General features: G+C 35.7%; 1 protein-coding gene across 3 annotated transcripts in view; it reads left to right on the top strand.

Annotated features, from left to right (window-relative positions):
- The window catches only part of LOC102593056 (SET and MYND domain-containing protein 4), a 27235-nt gene extending 9886 nt beyond the window's left edge, over nt 1–17349 (top strand). For all 3 annotated transcript variants that reach the window (XM_015313817.1, XM_006358111.2, XM_015313819.1), the window contains 12 exons: nt 784–855; nt 1410–1611; nt 4078–4196; nt 4707–5099; nt 5187–5321; nt 6051–6170; nt 6356–6511; nt 7052–7279; nt 11959–12116; nt 12419–12533; nt 12662–12742; nt 16834–17349. In XM_015313817.1, the coding sequence (XP_015169303.1) occupies nt 784–855; nt 1410–1611; nt 4078–4196; nt 4707–5099; nt 5187–5321; nt 6051–6170; nt 6356–6511; nt 7052–7279; nt 11959–12116; nt 12419–12533; nt 12662–12742; nt 16834–17040 (1986 nt within the window). In that variant the 3' untranslated portion in view covers nt 17041–17349. The remainder of the gene's footprint in view (nt 1–783; nt 856–1409; nt 1612–4077; nt 4197–4706; nt 5100–5186; nt 5322–6050; nt 6171–6355; nt 6512–7051; nt 7280–11958; nt 12117–12418; nt 12534–12661; nt 12743–16833) is intronic.

Here is a 17349-nt window from a genome sequence, read left to right as displayed (position 1 = left end):
CACTTTATACTAGATTTTGAGCACTTTCGGCGACCGTTGCATTGTGAAGAAGTCTATATGGAGCAACCACCTAATTTTGTTGCTCAGGGGGAGTTTAGTAGCCTTGTATGTCGATTATGTGAGTCACTCTATGGTCTGAAACAGTCTTTGCAAGCTTGGTTTGGGAAGTTCAACACCGTAATTTTTTCACTGTGTTTTATTAGCATTATGCATCAAATTCAGTATTTCATGAGAAGACCAAGCCCATTGAGATTGATTGTCAAATTTGTGAAGTCGAGTGATCAACTTGCAGATATCTCACCAAGCCCCTCATCGGTCCTCGTGTTAATTACATTTGTAACAAGCTAGGTACATGAATTGTATGCACTAGCTTGAGGGGGGAGTGTTAGAATAGGAATAGGTTTATACAATCCTATTAGAATAAGAATAAGTTTATACAATACCTATTAGAACAGAAATAGGAATAGAAATAGAAATAGGAATACTAAATAGTATCCTACTTGGTAAAGGATTGTATTCTAGGGTCTATAAATAGGGTCTCAATGTAATAATGTAAACAACAATTCAATAATATTCTTTTCCTATATTTCTCACATGCTGAAAATACATGGTAGGAACTTTTAAAAATGATAGTTCCAAACAATCAATTTCCCAACCTGTTTTTCAGGAACAATTATGAGGTCACCTTGTATTCTGAAATCTGAATCATTTTGTTTCTTTCTTCATTAGCAATCAATACTTTGCATTCTGTTATTTACCAAACCGAATGTTTTTTGTCTTCAGAAAATGGGCTTGCTTTTGGAGTGTTTACGAGATTGCAGCAGGGCCCTTAGAGTATCTCCACGCTATGCCAAGGTGAATGCGGCTGTACTCACTTTGCTCCTTTTTTCTTTGATAAAATGCTTAAAGTTTTCCATTTCGTTTACTGTATATTGTTTTATCTTCTATTTCTTATTTGAATGAAGAAAGATACAACCTCTCTTTTGGGTCACAACGAGCAGTTGATCTTTTATAGTAGGAAGAGTTTGGAATGTCAGTGCTATTTATTCAAAAGGAAAACTGATCTAGTTTTGGTCTTCCTTGTGCTGTTTCTTTTTGACCAATAATTAATTGACTTCTTAAAGCTGATCTCAGATTAACTCCAGTGAGTGGCTGAGTGCTCGATATTACATTTGGCAGAACATTCAGTTTTCCTCTGTCAATCATCATACTCCATTCTATTCCATATAATCTTCACGTTATTTATAGTATATACTGTTGACAGAAAATCAATGGATACAACAGTTAAATACTATTTTTTGGGGGGATTTAAAGCTAATTTCATATTAATTTCTTCAGTTTCTTGATTACTCTCTCTTTCACATCTCAACCAAGCGAAACTGTTGTCTTTCAATTATACTTTATTTTAGGCATGGTTCCGGAGAGGTAAAGCAAACATTTCTTTGGGTAAATTTGAGGATGCAATTCGAGATCTGAATATCTCATTAATGTTAGAGATATCTTCAAGTGGGAAAAGACAGATTGAAGCAGAACTAAAGATTGCACTAGATAAATTCAAGAGAATAGGGATCCCAAGGAAGAAAACCAACCAGAATCAGTCAGAAGTTCCTGGTAAGACTCTATTGGTGACAAATTAATGTTTCTCTCTTCTTAGAAGACCAGCTGTTAATCCTATGACGCCTAATTATGTTTTTATTCCCAAAAATAGAAAAAGACCAGCTGTTTATCCCCGAATCCTTCCTAAAAAGTGCCCAGTGACAATTTCATTGTCTGTTATATTATATGTTTCTTTTGAATGTGAAAAGCTATGCTTGAACCTTCATCATACTTAACTCCTCCACATTCAAGGTTACATGTATTAAGCTGATCTCATATTCTCATTAATATAATTATTTGATGTGCTTGAAAGATTGACTCTGATGCTGAACAGCCGATAGCTATTCTTATAGAAGTGTTACTGTTGAGGACAGCAATGTTCATCCTGTTTCCTTCGTTCTACTCCAGCATTAGATGCTACATTTTTTTTTCTGTCATTTGATGTTTAGGTCAGCAAGCTATGCTTTTTCTGCAGTGACTCAATTATCAAACTTTTTTATCAGTTAGCATTCCAACTTGTTACATGACACTATTTCCCATACCTAGCAAAGTACTGAAGCAGCTTGATAGAATCAGGAGGAATTTCCTCTGGGAGGGAAACAACAAGGATCACAAGTTTCACCTGGTAAAGTGAACTAAAGTGGTGCTGCCAAAACAATTGGAAGGATTGGACATAAAAGATTTAGCTCTTCACAACAAATGCTTACTCATGAAATGGTTATGGAGGTACACTCAAGTGGATCAAACTCTATGGAAGGAAGTAATCAAAGCAAAACATGGTGTCCAAAATCATTGGTGCTCCAAGCTGTCCAGATCCTCTCATGGTGTAGGCCTATGGAAGAGTATAGGCAAGGTTAAAGATGAGTTCTTTCAAAACACTAAGGTGGCAGCAGGTAATGGTATACAAATCAGGTTTTGGAAGGATAGGTGGCTGGACAATATCATTCTGATGGAGGAATTCCCAAGTCTATTTCAAATAGCACATGAACCAAATTCGTCCATCTCTCACTGTAGGGCAGACAACATATGGAATGCATTATTCAGAAGGAACCTACAAAACTAGGAAATCGAAGAAGTGGTCAACTTGTTTTTTAGGCTAGAAGGCCAGGTGATAAATGTCCAGGAATCAGACAAGTTAAGGCGGGGTAGTGACAAGGATGGTAAATACTCGGTGAAAGCAGGCTATGCAAACTCATATGCTCCTAATGAAGTGCTTGATAACTGGCCATGGAAGTTGATATGAAAGACTAAGCTCCCAACAAAGATCATATGCTTCAGTTGGACAACTCTTCATGAAACTTGCCTCACTCAAGACAACCTTAAAAAAAGGAAAAAATCAGTTTTCCAATAGATGTTACATGTGCCAACAGAACCTTGAGTTCAACAACCATATTTTTACATTGTACAATCGATGCTAACTTATGGAGTATGTTTTTGTCTATATTTGGTATTAATTGGGTAATGCGACATAGCACCAAAGAGGTCTTTGAATGCTGGTGCAATTGGAGAGTTGGTAAGGCCATCAAGCCAATCTGGAAGATGATACCTGCTAGTATCTTTTGTGTATATGGTCAGAAAGAAACAACAGATGTTTTGTAGGTTTATCAACTCCATAGCACTCCGTTAAGGCTAGGTTTCTTTTGTATTTATACAGTTGGCATAGTCTTTCACCCATAGATTCACCTGAGAACTTTTTGAACTTTGTTAGCTCCCTGGTACTGGTTTAGTCTTTTTTTGTAATTGAGCTAACGAAGTTTTGTCATCTTCCTAACTTTTGTACTATTCTGCATCTTCTTGATGCCAGCAATGAAATTTCTTATTTCTTTGTTAATAAAAACAAACAATTGTGCACCGCAAAGTGCATGAATATGTATAAGAAAATATCAGTAGTCCTTTATAAATGCAGGGAACTAGAAATACACGGTGTTAGTATCATGAACATATAGCATCTTAACCAAAATTTACTTTATCAAACTTAAGGTGGATTTGATCTTTAGTTACTTGCCAGTATTCAACTTATAGATTATGGTGACTCCATTTCCACCAGTTTTGTGCCTATTATCTGCTATCTTATCTTTGAACAATGAAGCAAGTATATAAATCTTGCCTTACCAAAATAAAAAATACAATAAACAAAGTATACTGTTGCACACTTTTTTTTTGGATAACCGTGGTGTCCCAGCCAGCTTGTGCGCTTCTCGACTAATTCCATGGGATACCTGCCACTTTTGTACTCATTTCTTGGCATCTTAAAGGATTGCCTTTATTTATTGGTAAAGTTTGTGCACATTCTACAATGAAAAGTATTCTAATTCTAATGCTGATTAAGCACCATAGAACTGTTCATCATTCTCTTCATCGTGTATTGTTTGTGCATGGCGTTATATTTATCAAAATCAGGTAGCTCTTGATTTGCTTTGCTATATGGTGACATGCTTCTCTTCTCCTTTGATTTCTTATAATGTAGGTCTTATGTGACAGATGAGCCAGACCAAGTAAAACTTCAGTGTTTGCTTACTACAACCAAGGGGAGAGGAATGTTTTGTGTGGATGATGTTTCTGAAGCGTCCTTAGTTCATAAAGAAGATCCTTATGCTGCGGTATGAGCCAAACCTTCCGCCTTTCACAATGTCAACTACTTTTTCTTTTTATAACGGCAGTAATTGGGTTAGCTTGCACACACCTCAACTAATTCCATGGTGTACCTGCTACCTACTGTCATCACCAAATACTGGGTAACTCTATCCAACAAGGCTTGGATATATGGAAAGAAATCACCTAGTGTTATTTGCCTCTACTGGGATTTGAACCTGAGACTTCATGGTTCTTAACCTACTTCATTGACCACCCTTGGGTGCAGTGTCAACTACTCTTCTTATTTTCTGGATGAGTCTAATTTTTTCCAAGAGGTGCATTTTCTTTTATAATATTCGTGGCATCCAAATAATCATTTTCTCCTTCTGCTCCCCCTTCATCTTTCTTGGGACTCTGATACAGCTCACTCTGAGGATCTTTAGTTTTTCACAGACCAGTAATAAACATTAAAATTATGAAGCACTAACCATTTGCTTCAAGGCTATTTGGTTCTTACCATGCTGAGTTCAATTCAGGTTATCTTGAAGAAATGTCGGGAGACTCACTGCCATTTTTGCTTCAATGAACTGCCAGCAGATGCCATTTCTTGTGCGTCATGTTCAATTCCATTATACTGCAGTGACTGGTGTCAAATACAAGCTGGCGCGCCAAAGTTTGATAAGAGCTCTAATAGTTTTAGTGGTCTTGAGGGCTTAGCAGATGATCTGAAGAACTATATCTCAGATGTTGTTCTGGCAGGCGCTTCTACTTTAGATACTGGGCATATTGCTGAGCACAGGCATGAATGTCATGGTTTTCATTGGCCTCTGATATTACCGTCAGAAGTAGTTTTGGCTGGTAGAATCCTTGTGAAAGTCATCGAGCAAAACAGACGCGCAAGGGCTGATTCTAACCTTGTTGGGTTCCTGGTAAATGCTCAAATGTTTGGGTTTTGTTTTGCTTGTCTGTGTTTCCAAGAAGCATTTAATTGGATAGCTGATGACTGGATTTTGTAGGATCTTTCTCACAATTATCTACAGCTCCCTCCTGAAAGCAAATTGGAGATGCATATCTACTCTATCATTCTACTGCACTGTCTTCAGCATTTTTACAGAACTGAACTTCCCATTAGTGGGATAATGGTTTCAAAGGCAAGATCCTTTCTCCAGAAATTCTTTGCATTTAAAATGAAGAAGTTGCATGCAGGTTTCATGCTGATTGTATAATGATATTATTCTTTGCATCTCTGTAAACTAGCAAATATTCAGATTCCAGAGAGGAAAAAGAAAAGGAAGAAGAAGAAAAGAAAAACACAAGCCCATGAAGATGAACTGACTGTGTCTAAATATGCAGCTATACCCAAAATTTTGTTAGATTCAGTCTGGACAAGCTGGCTTTGTTATTAAGCTTGCTTTGTGGATTTGTAAACCTATGTCTCCACATATACATTGCTTTTGATGTATTCTTAAAAACTGCTAATCTTTCTGTTTAACACTGTAAAGAGTTCAATGTTTTGGGACGGATTGATAAAGAGAATATACGTCTTATTTCTGTTTGGGGCACTTTTTTATTTTGACTCAGCATGATCCTCATATTTTTGCTTTGTTGGTTTGGTGGTACTGTGAATCTCTTTCATTTAAACGAACATTTTTCGCTTAGAAAGGAGAGATGCAGTAATATCTTTTTTTGAGAACCCTAATATGCTTTAGTACTAGGTCATTACCATATGTCTCTGTGGCTTCCTACATCTTTACTGTTTGAACTTTGGATACAGAAGTATAACTCTACTGAATGCCCTCCTTTGAATCCATGAATTATATGGAAAAATCACTCTAGCATTAGATTTTGGGTGATCCTCAGAGCCATTGTTTTCCTTGCAGCCAGTTATCCTTCTTTCTCAAATCCAAGTAAATTCCATGGCAGTTGTCCGTATGCAAGCTCCAGAGGTAAAAGGGTCAATATACGAGTCTGGGAATGCTTTAACCAGTAATTTAGAACAAGTATGTACTTCTCTGACACACATTTTCTATGTCTTGTGCATTAGTTTACTGCACATCTTAGCTTAAATTGGCACTCACAGGTCATTGCAGAGAGCATAGAATATCATTGACTAGTACACTCTTATTTTTCAGAAATTTGAGTTTGGTAAAGCTTCAAGCTGTGGTTTTAATGTTTCCTTCTACAGGTTAAAGTGGGTCAAGCTGTTTATGTAGCTGGTAGTTTTTTCAACCACTCTTGCCAGCCAAACATCCACACATATTTTCTTTCACGCACCCTCCATGTACAAGCCACAGAATACGTTTTAGCTGGTTCTGAACTGGAGCTATCTTATGGCCCCCAGGTAACCATGTTTAGTTATAGCCTCTCTGTCTTTATTTTTTCAGATTTAGGATTTTGGAGTCTAACATTAGCACCTTTATCTTGCTTTCTGAGGTTTTAATATCACATCCTTAGATTTTCCTGTGAATGCTAAATAGAAGTAGCCAGCAGCAGTCCACACAAATTCCTAGGTCATTGCTCTCCTTATGATTTGGTAACTGAAGAAAGAAATTCTGAGCATTAGATTATTTCAAGAATGATCAAGAGTAAAAAGTATCATAGATTTCAATATCTTCCTGTAACCTTTTAAAGGAAACCAAAATAAAAGGGGAAGGGAGGGGGAGGGGTAGAGGGATGGAGAGGGAGACGGAGAGGCAAGCTCATGCAACTGCAGCTTCTGGCCCTTTGATTTGTTTATTATCTTTCAACTGTGTAATGTTTTGTCAATTTGGGATGTGGTTGTTTGGCGAGCTCATGCAACTGCAGCTTCTGACCCTTTGATTTGTTTATGATCTTTCACCTGTGTAATGTTTTGTCAATTTGGGATGTGGTTGTTTTGCAGGTAGGGCAGTGGGACTGCAAAGACCGTCAACGACTCTTAGAAGACCGCTACTCATTTACATGTCAATGTACTGGCTGCTCAGAGTTGAATGTTTCTGACCTTGTCATCAATGCTTATAGGTGCACTAAACTAAATTGTTTAGGAGTGATCCTTGATCGTACTGTCACTACATGTGAGAAGCAAAAACTGAAGCTCCTCATTGATGCCCCTACAGTTTACAGTAAGCAGGTATTTTAATGATGCAATTGTTTCTAGGACAAATTATTTCTGTGAAAAATGACGACTCAGAAAATATTATTAAGAAGGGTTGACTGCATTATTACGCTGAAGCCTATTTATAGACACTACATTGCAATCATTTTAGATGTAGGAGACTATATACAATCATTTTAGATGTAGGGGCGAATTTATGTGTAAAAATTGGGTCACAGGAACCCGTGGTCATCCGACTAAACTCGGATTTCTTGTATATTTCTTAAAGAATATATTAAATATTAGCTAAAGGAACCCATGCTCAAAATGACCAGATGGTTCACTGGTTTGAGGGCCCATTTTCAACATTGCGGTCTCTGGTTCGATCCCAGCCAGCAACTCAATTTGCCCCTTTATTTTTTAGATTAAAAACATGTTTTATTTTATAAAAGTAATCTAAACTCTAAGCCCTAATGTCAGAATGTTTTCTTTTAGTAATAATTGGAATATAGTAGGTTTCCTTCCACTTCTTAGCAACAATTTTTTCTTCCTCTTCATATTTTACTTTTATTTTTCACACAAAGAAGCTCCAACTTCAAGCCTTTGAGAATCTAGAGAAGTCATCATTGCCAAGGCCCAAAAAAATTCTTTTTAGTTCATGATTTCTCTTCTTAGTACAAACTAACAAAATCAAAATTTTCAAAATACATGTCTTTAATTTTAGGGTTTTCATAAAAAAATAAATCTTGTCATTACTTATAATAGGAAATCATCTAGAGCTAATGAATTGGTTATCTCATACTTACATATTTTGTGGATGAATTTGACATTGGTAAGATTTTTTTTTATTCAAGTTGAAAGGAATGCGTTCCTTTATTTTATTATTAATTTTTAAAGGGTGTGATTCCCTTATTTTTTTAATGTGAAAGGGGTGTGATTCCTCTTCTTTATTATGAATCTATGGTTCTAGAATGTGAAAGAGGTGTGAATCCTCCTTTTTTTTTTTAATTATGAATTTGTGATTTCTTGTTCTCGAATGTGAAAGAGGTATGATTCCTCTATTTTATTATTAAGTTGCAAGGGTACGATTTCTTATTTTTTAATGTGAAAAGGGTGTGATTCCTTTATTTTATTTAAATATGCAAGGGGTGTGATTCCTCTATTTTCTTTGAATTTGCAAGGGTGTGATTCCCTTATTTTTTATTTATTGTGAAAGGTGTGTGATTCCCTTTTTTTTTTTTTTTTAATTTGCAAGTTAAATTTGCGACTAAGTTGAATAGTAATTCAAATTTATAGGAACATTTATCCTTGAATATCTAAATGGATAAATTCTTGATTAAGAAACCACGTTCTAGTAGCGATCCTTGAGTAAGTTCACATGTAGCTTCAGAAGTTCAAAGAGACACAATTCCACCTCCTCCTTCAAATGTTGATTGTATTCTTGAGGTTGGATCTCTTAAACGGGATCCCAAAGAAAGAAAGCCCATTTTTGGATATGATACTAATATTCGAAATGTTGTGAGGAGACATTATATTTTGATTGGGCCTTATCAACCGAAACTTTGTGTATATCCAAAAACAATGTTTAGGACCAAAGATCACCAATTTAATCCTCAGTGGTTTAAACCTCCACATTCTGCTTGGTTCGAATATAACATAAAAGATGATGTTGTATTTTGCTTGTGTTCGTTTTTTGTTCAAAAATGAATTTGAAAGTCGTGGCAATGTAGGGAAATCATTTATACAAGATGGTTTAGAATGAAACCATGGTCCGGAAAGAATTCGATTGCATGTTGATGAGTTAAATAGTATTCATAACAAATGTTTGATAAGATGTCAGATTTTGCGGATCAACGTCAATGGATTCAATCTTTTCTTCATAAGCAAAGTGAGAAAACAAAAGTGATTATCAAATTCTCTTAAATGCCTCAATTGTTGTGGTAAAGTTTCTCCTTAGAAACGAATTACCATTTTGTGGTCATGATGAGAGTAAAGATTGCGATTACAAAAATCTTTTTCTTGAACTTTTAAAATTTCATGGGGTTAGTGGGAAAGGTAATATTACAACTTGCTCCAAAAAATGATATGATGATTTGTTCGACAATTCAGAAAGAGATTGTGGATGCTTGTGCTAAAGAAACAATTAAAGCTATCATCAAAGACATGGATGGTGATTATTTTGGAATACTAGTTGATGAATCGAAGGACATCTCACATAAAGAGCAAATGACACTAGTCTTACGATATGTTAACAAAAATGGAGAGTTGATAGAAAGTTTTTTGGGTATTGTTCATGTGAGTGATACATCCGGTAGATCATTGCAAAAAATAATTTACTCTTTACTTTTGGATCTCTCGCTATGTCTATCGAGACCATGTGGACAAGGTTACGATGGAGCTAGTAATATGCAAGGAGAAAAAATGTCCTAAAGTCTTTGATTTTGCAAGATGCTCCGTTTGCATATTGTATTCACTGCTTTGCTCATCAATTGCAATTGACACTTGTCTCTTTCTAAAAAGCATTTAGGACCCTTCGGGGTGGCCCAGTGGTTTGTGAGCTATTGCATAGGAGCGGGGTTTTATCTTGTGCACACCCAAAGGGTAGCGCCTTTGAATTTTCGTTGTCATAAATAAAAACATTCAGAGCATCTTGCAAAATCTGAGATTTTAGACCATTTTTTTCTCCTTGCAACTAGCTCCATCTTAACCTTAGTCCACGAAGTCTCAATAGATATAGCGAGAAAAGTAAAGAGTAAATTGTTTTTTGCAATGATCTTGGAGATGTATCACTCACATGAACAATATCCAAAAAAACTTTCTATGAACTCTCCATTTTTGTTAACAATATCGTAAGACTATTGTCATTTGCTCTTTATGTGAGATGTCAGTATTCTAAGATAATCACCATCCATGTCTTTGATGATAGCCTTAATTGTTTCTTTAGTACAAGCATCCACAGTCGCTTTTTGAATTGTCGAACAAATCATCATATCATTGTTTGGAGCATGTTGACATTTAACCCCATGAAATTCTAAAGTTCAAGAAAAAGACCTTTGTAATTAGAATCTTCACTCTCATTATGATCACGAAATGGTAATCCATTTTTAAGGAGAAACCTTACCACATCAATTGAGGCATTTAAGCGAATTCGATAATCACTTTTTGTTTTTCTCACTTTGCTTGTGAAGATTGAATCGGTTGACCTGCAAAATTTGGCATCCTATTCAAATATTTGTTATGAATACTATTTACCTCACCAACACGCAACCGATTTCTTTTGGGACCATGGTTCCAAGTTCTAAAACCATTTTGTATAAATGATTTCCCCGCATTGCCACGACTTTCAAATTCATTCTTGAACAAATAACAACACAAACAAAATACAACATCACCTTTTATGTGATATTCCAACCAAGCAAAATATGGAGGTTTAAACCACTAAGGATTAAATTGGCGATCTTTGGTCCCAAACATTGTTTTAGGACATACACAAAGTTCCAATTGATAAGGCCCCATCAAAATATAATGCCTCCTCACAACATCTCAAATATTAGAATCATATTAAAAAAAATGGTGTTTTCTTTCTTTGGGATCCCGTTTTAAAGATCCAACCCCAATAATAATCAACATTTGAAGGAGGAGGTGAAATTGTCTCTCTTTGAACTTCTGGAGTTACACGTGAACTAATAGATAGACCGCTTCTAGAATGTGGGTGCTTAATCAAGAATTCATCCATTTAGATATTCAAGGATAAATGTTCCTGCAAATTAAAATAAGAGAATCACACACCTTTCACAATAAAAAACGATCGAATCACACATTTGCAAACTCATATAAAATAGAAGAATCACACCCCTTGCAAATTTAATTAAAATAGAGGAATCACACCACTTTCACATTAAAGAATCATACCCTTGCAACTTAATAGAGGAATCACACCTCTTTCGCATTCGAGAATAAAAAATCACAAATTCATAATAAAAAAGGGGACTCTCACCTCTTTCTCATTCGAGAATCACAAATTCATAATAAAGAAGAGAAATCACACCCTTTCACATTAAAAAAAAAGGAATTACATCCTTCAAAATTAATAATAAAGGAACACATTGCTTTCAACTTGAATTAAAAAAAATGAGTTCTTACCAATGCCAAATTCATCCATAAAGTATGTAAATCTGAGATAACCAATTCATTAGCTCTTAATAATTATAAGTAATGACACGATTTTTTTTTATAAAAACCCTAAAATTAAAGTCTTGTATTTTAAATTTTGTTAGTTTGTTTACTAAGAAGAGAAATCATGAACTAAAAAGAATTTTACCTTGGGCCTTGACAATGATGATTGTCAATGGCTTGAAGTTGAAGATTCTTTGTGTGAAATAAAAGAAGGAAAATATGAAGAGGGAAGAAAATCCTTGTTGGGAAGTGGAAGGAAGCCTACTGTATTCCTATATATTAAAAGAAAACGTTTTGACTGGCAAATTGAGTTGCTGACTGAGATCGAACCAGAGACCGCGGCGTTGAAAACAGGCCCTAAGACCAATGAACCATCCGGTCATTTTGAGTATGGGTTCCTTTAGCTAATATTTAAGAACTATACTAGTCATTATGTGTGAAGTTTAGTATACTTATGAATGCTTGTTATTGTTATTACTAGTTTGTACACTTATAAGAACAACATTGTATACGTGCCTGACACATTCTTAACATTGAAGGTTGAGAAGCTGAAAGATGCTAATATTGTTGAAGTGGCTTGCCATGTTTTTGAATCTGATTATAAGTTGGAACCTCAACATTGCTTGGTTTGTGATTCATATAGAGATCTGGAAGCTTCATGTGTGGCAATCAGTCGAACTGAGAGTTGTTGTAAGAGGTACAATAGACCTTCTCATTTATCATGCTGGACACATTAACTTCAAAGAATATACTTAAAATTGGAAAAAATATGTTCAAGAAATCGTTGGGATAGGGCACAGGTTTATTGTATTTGTTGTCTTTAAAAGTTGTCACAGCACTCTCCAAGTTTGACAAATTAATTGGCATGTCGATGTAGTGCCAGCACTAGACTTTAGAACATTGAAAATGGATGTGTCCTTTCATATCACACAATTGCTCTGGTGAAATTTGACCTTCATTTTTATTTTTAAGTAGCTCTGATACTTACTTGCCAAACAGACTGCAAGATGCAATAGCATCAAATGAAGTCCCAACCAATATTCTTCTGGATGCTGTGAAGTGTACGGATCTTCTCAGAACAATATTCCATCCTTATAACAAGAGAATTGCAGAGGTAAATACAGGGTCTGCTCTATTCTGTCCTCTGTTTCAGTGAGCAAGAGTAAATTTGCTTGTGGTGTTCATTGCATTGCCTGATGATTACGGAGGAACTAATATTTTTATTCTGTTTATATTTTTCAGGTGGAGGACAATCTTGCTCAGGCATTCTGTTTGGTAGGAGAACTACAAGCTGCAATTGATCACTGTAAAACATCTATACAGGTTAGCTTACTCTGCAGTATGGAGCAAACTTACTCCCTTTTGAGGCTCATCTATGAATTGATCATCAGCACATTTATTAGTTCCTGACGTATAATTATCATCTCATTTATAATTTAGTACTGTAGGAGCATTACTTACTATAAACAACAAATTTTGAGCCGAGAAATATAAATAATCAAGGCAAGAAAATCGGAGTAACAAAGTGTAGTATTTGATTTCAAAATGAAGTGTTGTTACAATCTCTATGATAATCCTCTTGAATTTGATTTAGACTCAAGGGCTTGAATAGCTTGATCTTGAATGTTCGTCTTCAAACTTGGATTTGAATTATTCGTCACGAACACTTGTATGGTTATGACGAATAATGAATATGAACAAGTAACTTGATTTTTAACGTCTTGATATTTGCCTTTGTTCTTGAACTTTGAACATGAACTTGCAGCTTGTAGAGAATTTGCAACCTTTGATCCACGAGCTCTCTTCTTGCTTCTTGTTCTTGAAAAACCTCTCCTTCTGAGAATAATGAGGACCCTTATTTATAGTTGTATGGGGTGGTGTGCCTATGGGATTTGATTGGTCGGTTTTAACTGACCAATCACATTCCTCTAATGAAAAGCTTTGATTTGATTGGTCGGAACATGTAACATATACATGTGGCATTATTCTAGTGGCTCCTTTAATTTGACTTGGATTGCCACATAACTTTGACACATGGCATGGTTTTAGTGGCTTATTTAATTTGACTTAGATTTTCACATAACTTTGACACGTGGCATAGTTCTAGTTGCTTATGTAATTTGACTTAAATTGCCACATAACTCTGACACGTGTCATGATTCTAGTGGCTCATTTAACTTGACTTGGATTGCCACATAACCTGAACTGTTTTTTTGAATTTTATATAGTCCAAATTAATTTACGAATTTAAATCCAATAAAATTTTAAGAGTCCAAGCCCCCAAGGCCTAGCTCGAGTGGCAAAAGGTGGAGGATTTGTGGCTTAGGTCACAGGTTCAAGCCCCATACCACGCAGAGCGAAGCCCATTATTTAAGTGGATATGGGTAGAGGGGCGGGCCTATTATCCACCGAGTTTATAAGGTTGTGATTGGTCCAAAAGGCGGGTCAGAGACAGATTTCTCAGTAATCAATTTTTTTTTAAGAGTCCAATCATCTAAACCAGGAAGTTCCCCTAGAGATGGCCATGGAGAAGCATACTGACCACCGGATGGCGTACCTACAAGCAATTTGGTCTCCACTTCACTATTCTTTTGATCCGATATTACAAGGTATCGCAACTTGGAAGAAGAGGACGTCAAATCTTTGAAGTAAACCATGATTCAAACTGCACAAAAAAAAGAGGACAAGTGTTTTATTAGCACTTAAGTTAGTAAATCAATAATCAAGGTTATGAATCTAGCTAATAAATAAATGTTTCTTTGAGCGCAAATTATGTGTAGTCAAGGTGATGTAAAGTCTTTGACTCAAGATGATGTAATGCCTTCAGCTTAAATCATGTAATATTTGCCTTAGACGGTGTAAAGTCTTTGGCTCAGACGACATGATGCCATCATCTTAAAACATGTAAAGTCTTGGCCTTAGACTGTGTAAAGTCTTTGGCTCAGACGACGTGATGCCTTCAACTTAAATCATATTAAGTTTTTGCCTGCCTTAGACGGTGTAAAGTCTTTAGCTCGGACGACATGATGTCATAATCTTAAAACGTGTAACGTCTTTGCCTTAGACGGTGTAAAGTCTTTGGCTCAGTCAATATGGTGCCATCAACTTAAAACATGTGAAGTCTTTGCCGCAGACGGTGCAAAGTATTTGGCTCAGACAACATGATGCCTTTAGCTCAAACCATGAAAAGCCTTTGTCTTAAGACGGTGTAAAGTCTTCGCCATGAGTAATGTAAAATCATTGGCTCAAAGAATACAACACTTTTGGCTCAAATAATATAAAGTTTCGTCGTACCTAAAGTAATATTTTTCTACTTGTGAAATAAAGGGAAAATGAAATTATAGATTGGATGAATAAAAGAAAATTAACGAAAGCAAGACCAAGAATATAGGTTGACTTTTGTTAATGAGTTACGCGAATTATAGTCACAAATTTAGTGTCTATTAACTCATTAACAAAAGTCAATCTATATTCTTGGCCTTGCTTTCGTCAATTTTCTTTTATTCATCCAATCTATTATTTCCTTTTCCCTTTATTTCACAAGTAGAAAAATATTACTTTAGGTACGCCGAAGTTTTATATTATTTGAGCCAAAAGTGTTGCATTGTTTGAGCCAATGATTATACACTGCTCATGGCGAAGACTTTACACACCTTCTTAAGACAGACTTTTCATGATTTGAGCTGAAGGCATCATGTTGTCTGAGCCAAAGACTTTGCACCATCTGCGGCAAAGACTTCACATGTTTTAAGCTGATGACATCATATCATCCGAACCAAAGACTTTACACTGTCTAAGGCAAAGACGTTATGTGTTTTAAGATGATGGAATCATGCCATCCGAGCCAAGGACTTTACATCGTCTAAGGCAAAGACTCTACATGATTTAAGTTGAAGGCATCATGTCGTCTAAGCCAAAGACTTTACATTTTTTTAACATCATGTTGTTTGAGCCAAAAATCGTACATTGTCTAAGGCAAAGACTTTACATGATTTTACACTGTCTAAGGCAAAGATTACATGATTTAAGCCGAAAGCATCACATCATCTTGAGTCAAAGATTTTACATCGCTTAGACTATGCATAATTCGCACTCAAAGAAACAATTATTCATTATCTGGATTCATAACATTGATTATTGAATTACTAACTTAAGTGCTAATAAAACACTTGTCCTCTTTTTTTTTGTGTAGTTTGAATCATGGTTTACTTCTCTTCTTCCAAGTCGCGATACCTTGTAATAGTGAAGTGGAGACCAAATTGCTTGTAGGTACGCCATTAGGTGGTCAGTATGCTTCTCTGTGAACTTCCTGGTTTAGATGATTGGACTCTTAAGATTTTAATTTGGACTATATTAAATTTAAAGGTTATGTGGCAATCCAAGTCAAGTTAAATGAGCCACTTTATGTGGCAATCCAAGTTAAATTAAATGAGCCACTAGAATTATGCCACATGTCAAAGTTATGTGGCAATCCAAGTCAAATTAAATGAGCCACTAAAATCATGCCACGTGACAATTCAAGTCAAATTAAATAAGCCACTAGAATCATGTCACGTGTCAAATTTACGTGGCAATCCAAGTCAAATTAAATGAGCCACTAGAATAATGCCACATGTATATGTTACATGTTCCGACCAATCAAATCAAAGCTTTTCATTAGAGGAATATGGTTGGTCAGTTAAAATCGACCAATCAAATCCCATAGGCACACCAACCCCTACAACTATAAATAGGGATCCTCATTATTCTCAGAAGGAGGGGTTTTTCAAGAAGAGAGCTCATGGATCAAAGGCGGCAAGTTCATGTTCAAAGGCAAATATCAAGATCAAGTTACTTGTTCATATTCATTATTTGTCATAACCATACAAGTGTTTGTGACGAATAATTCAAATCCAAGTTTGAAGACCATGATTCAAGGTCAAGCTATTCAAGCCCTTGACTCTAATTCAAGTCTAACATATTTTAGAGTGTAACACACACTTCATTTTGAAATTAAATACTACACTTTGTTACTCCAATTTTCTTGTCTTGATTATTTATTTTTCTCGGCTCGAAAATTTGTTGTTTACACTTGCATCTTGGGGAAGATACATTATTCACCATCATATCCATTGAAATAGTGCTTTCATATGCTAGTGTTAATAAGCTGTCAAGCGAATGCTAATTAAGAAACTGGGCTCTTGAATAGATGTTGAGTAGCAATAGCTCTAAGTTACTGCTTAATGGCTTTTTATTTGGATTGTGTGAGCACATTATATTTGTATTTTCTTATTTTTGGAATGAATTAGAGACTTCAGTTTGCAGTTATCATCTTATCAGAAAGGGAAAAAAAAACTCTAGTTTACAGTTAATATCAATATTACCAGAGTTCATGTAAATAATAATCTGATTGATGTTTTATGAGCTGCAAGCAGATCTTGGAAAAACTCTATGGTGCCAACCACATTGCCATTGGAAACGAATTGATCAAGCTTGCCTCCCTTCAGATACTGGTGGGTGACTCTGCTGCTTCCGGTAGCATAAGCAGAATCACTGCAATACTTTCGCGATATTATGGATCACATGCAGATGAAATATATCCATATTTGCGACATCTTAAAGGTAGACAAGATGCTGATTAGAGTCACATTTTATCCCGTTGAGTGCTCAAAGAACTAAGCTGTAAAGTAAAAAATTGCTTGTACTTGTATGATCTATCTCCTTCACCAAGTAAAATCCACACTCAAATCAGTTTCATACTTTCATTCTTCGACGGAGTTAAGCTGGTCCCGGTCACAGGTTATGTAACTGCTGCCTGTTTGTTGATCTTGATGAATGTCTTTCTGAACTGTCCTGAACACATTTCTTCACCATGAACATGGGAGTGTATATTTGATTGACATATCATCACCATATATGAAAGTAGGAGCACCAAGTGAAAAGTTGACATA

Source organism: Solanum tuberosum, unplaced genomic scaffold (genome assembly GCF_000226075.1).
Source record: "Solanum tuberosum cultivar DM 1-3 516 R44 unplaced genomic scaffold, SolTub_3.0 scf00268, whole genome shotgun sequence".
NCBI classification, from domain to species: domain Eukaryota; kingdom Viridiplantae; phylum Streptophyta; class Magnoliopsida; order Solanales; family Solanaceae; genus Solanum; species Solanum tuberosum.
This window is presented reverse-complemented; position numbering and strand designations above follow the sequence as displayed.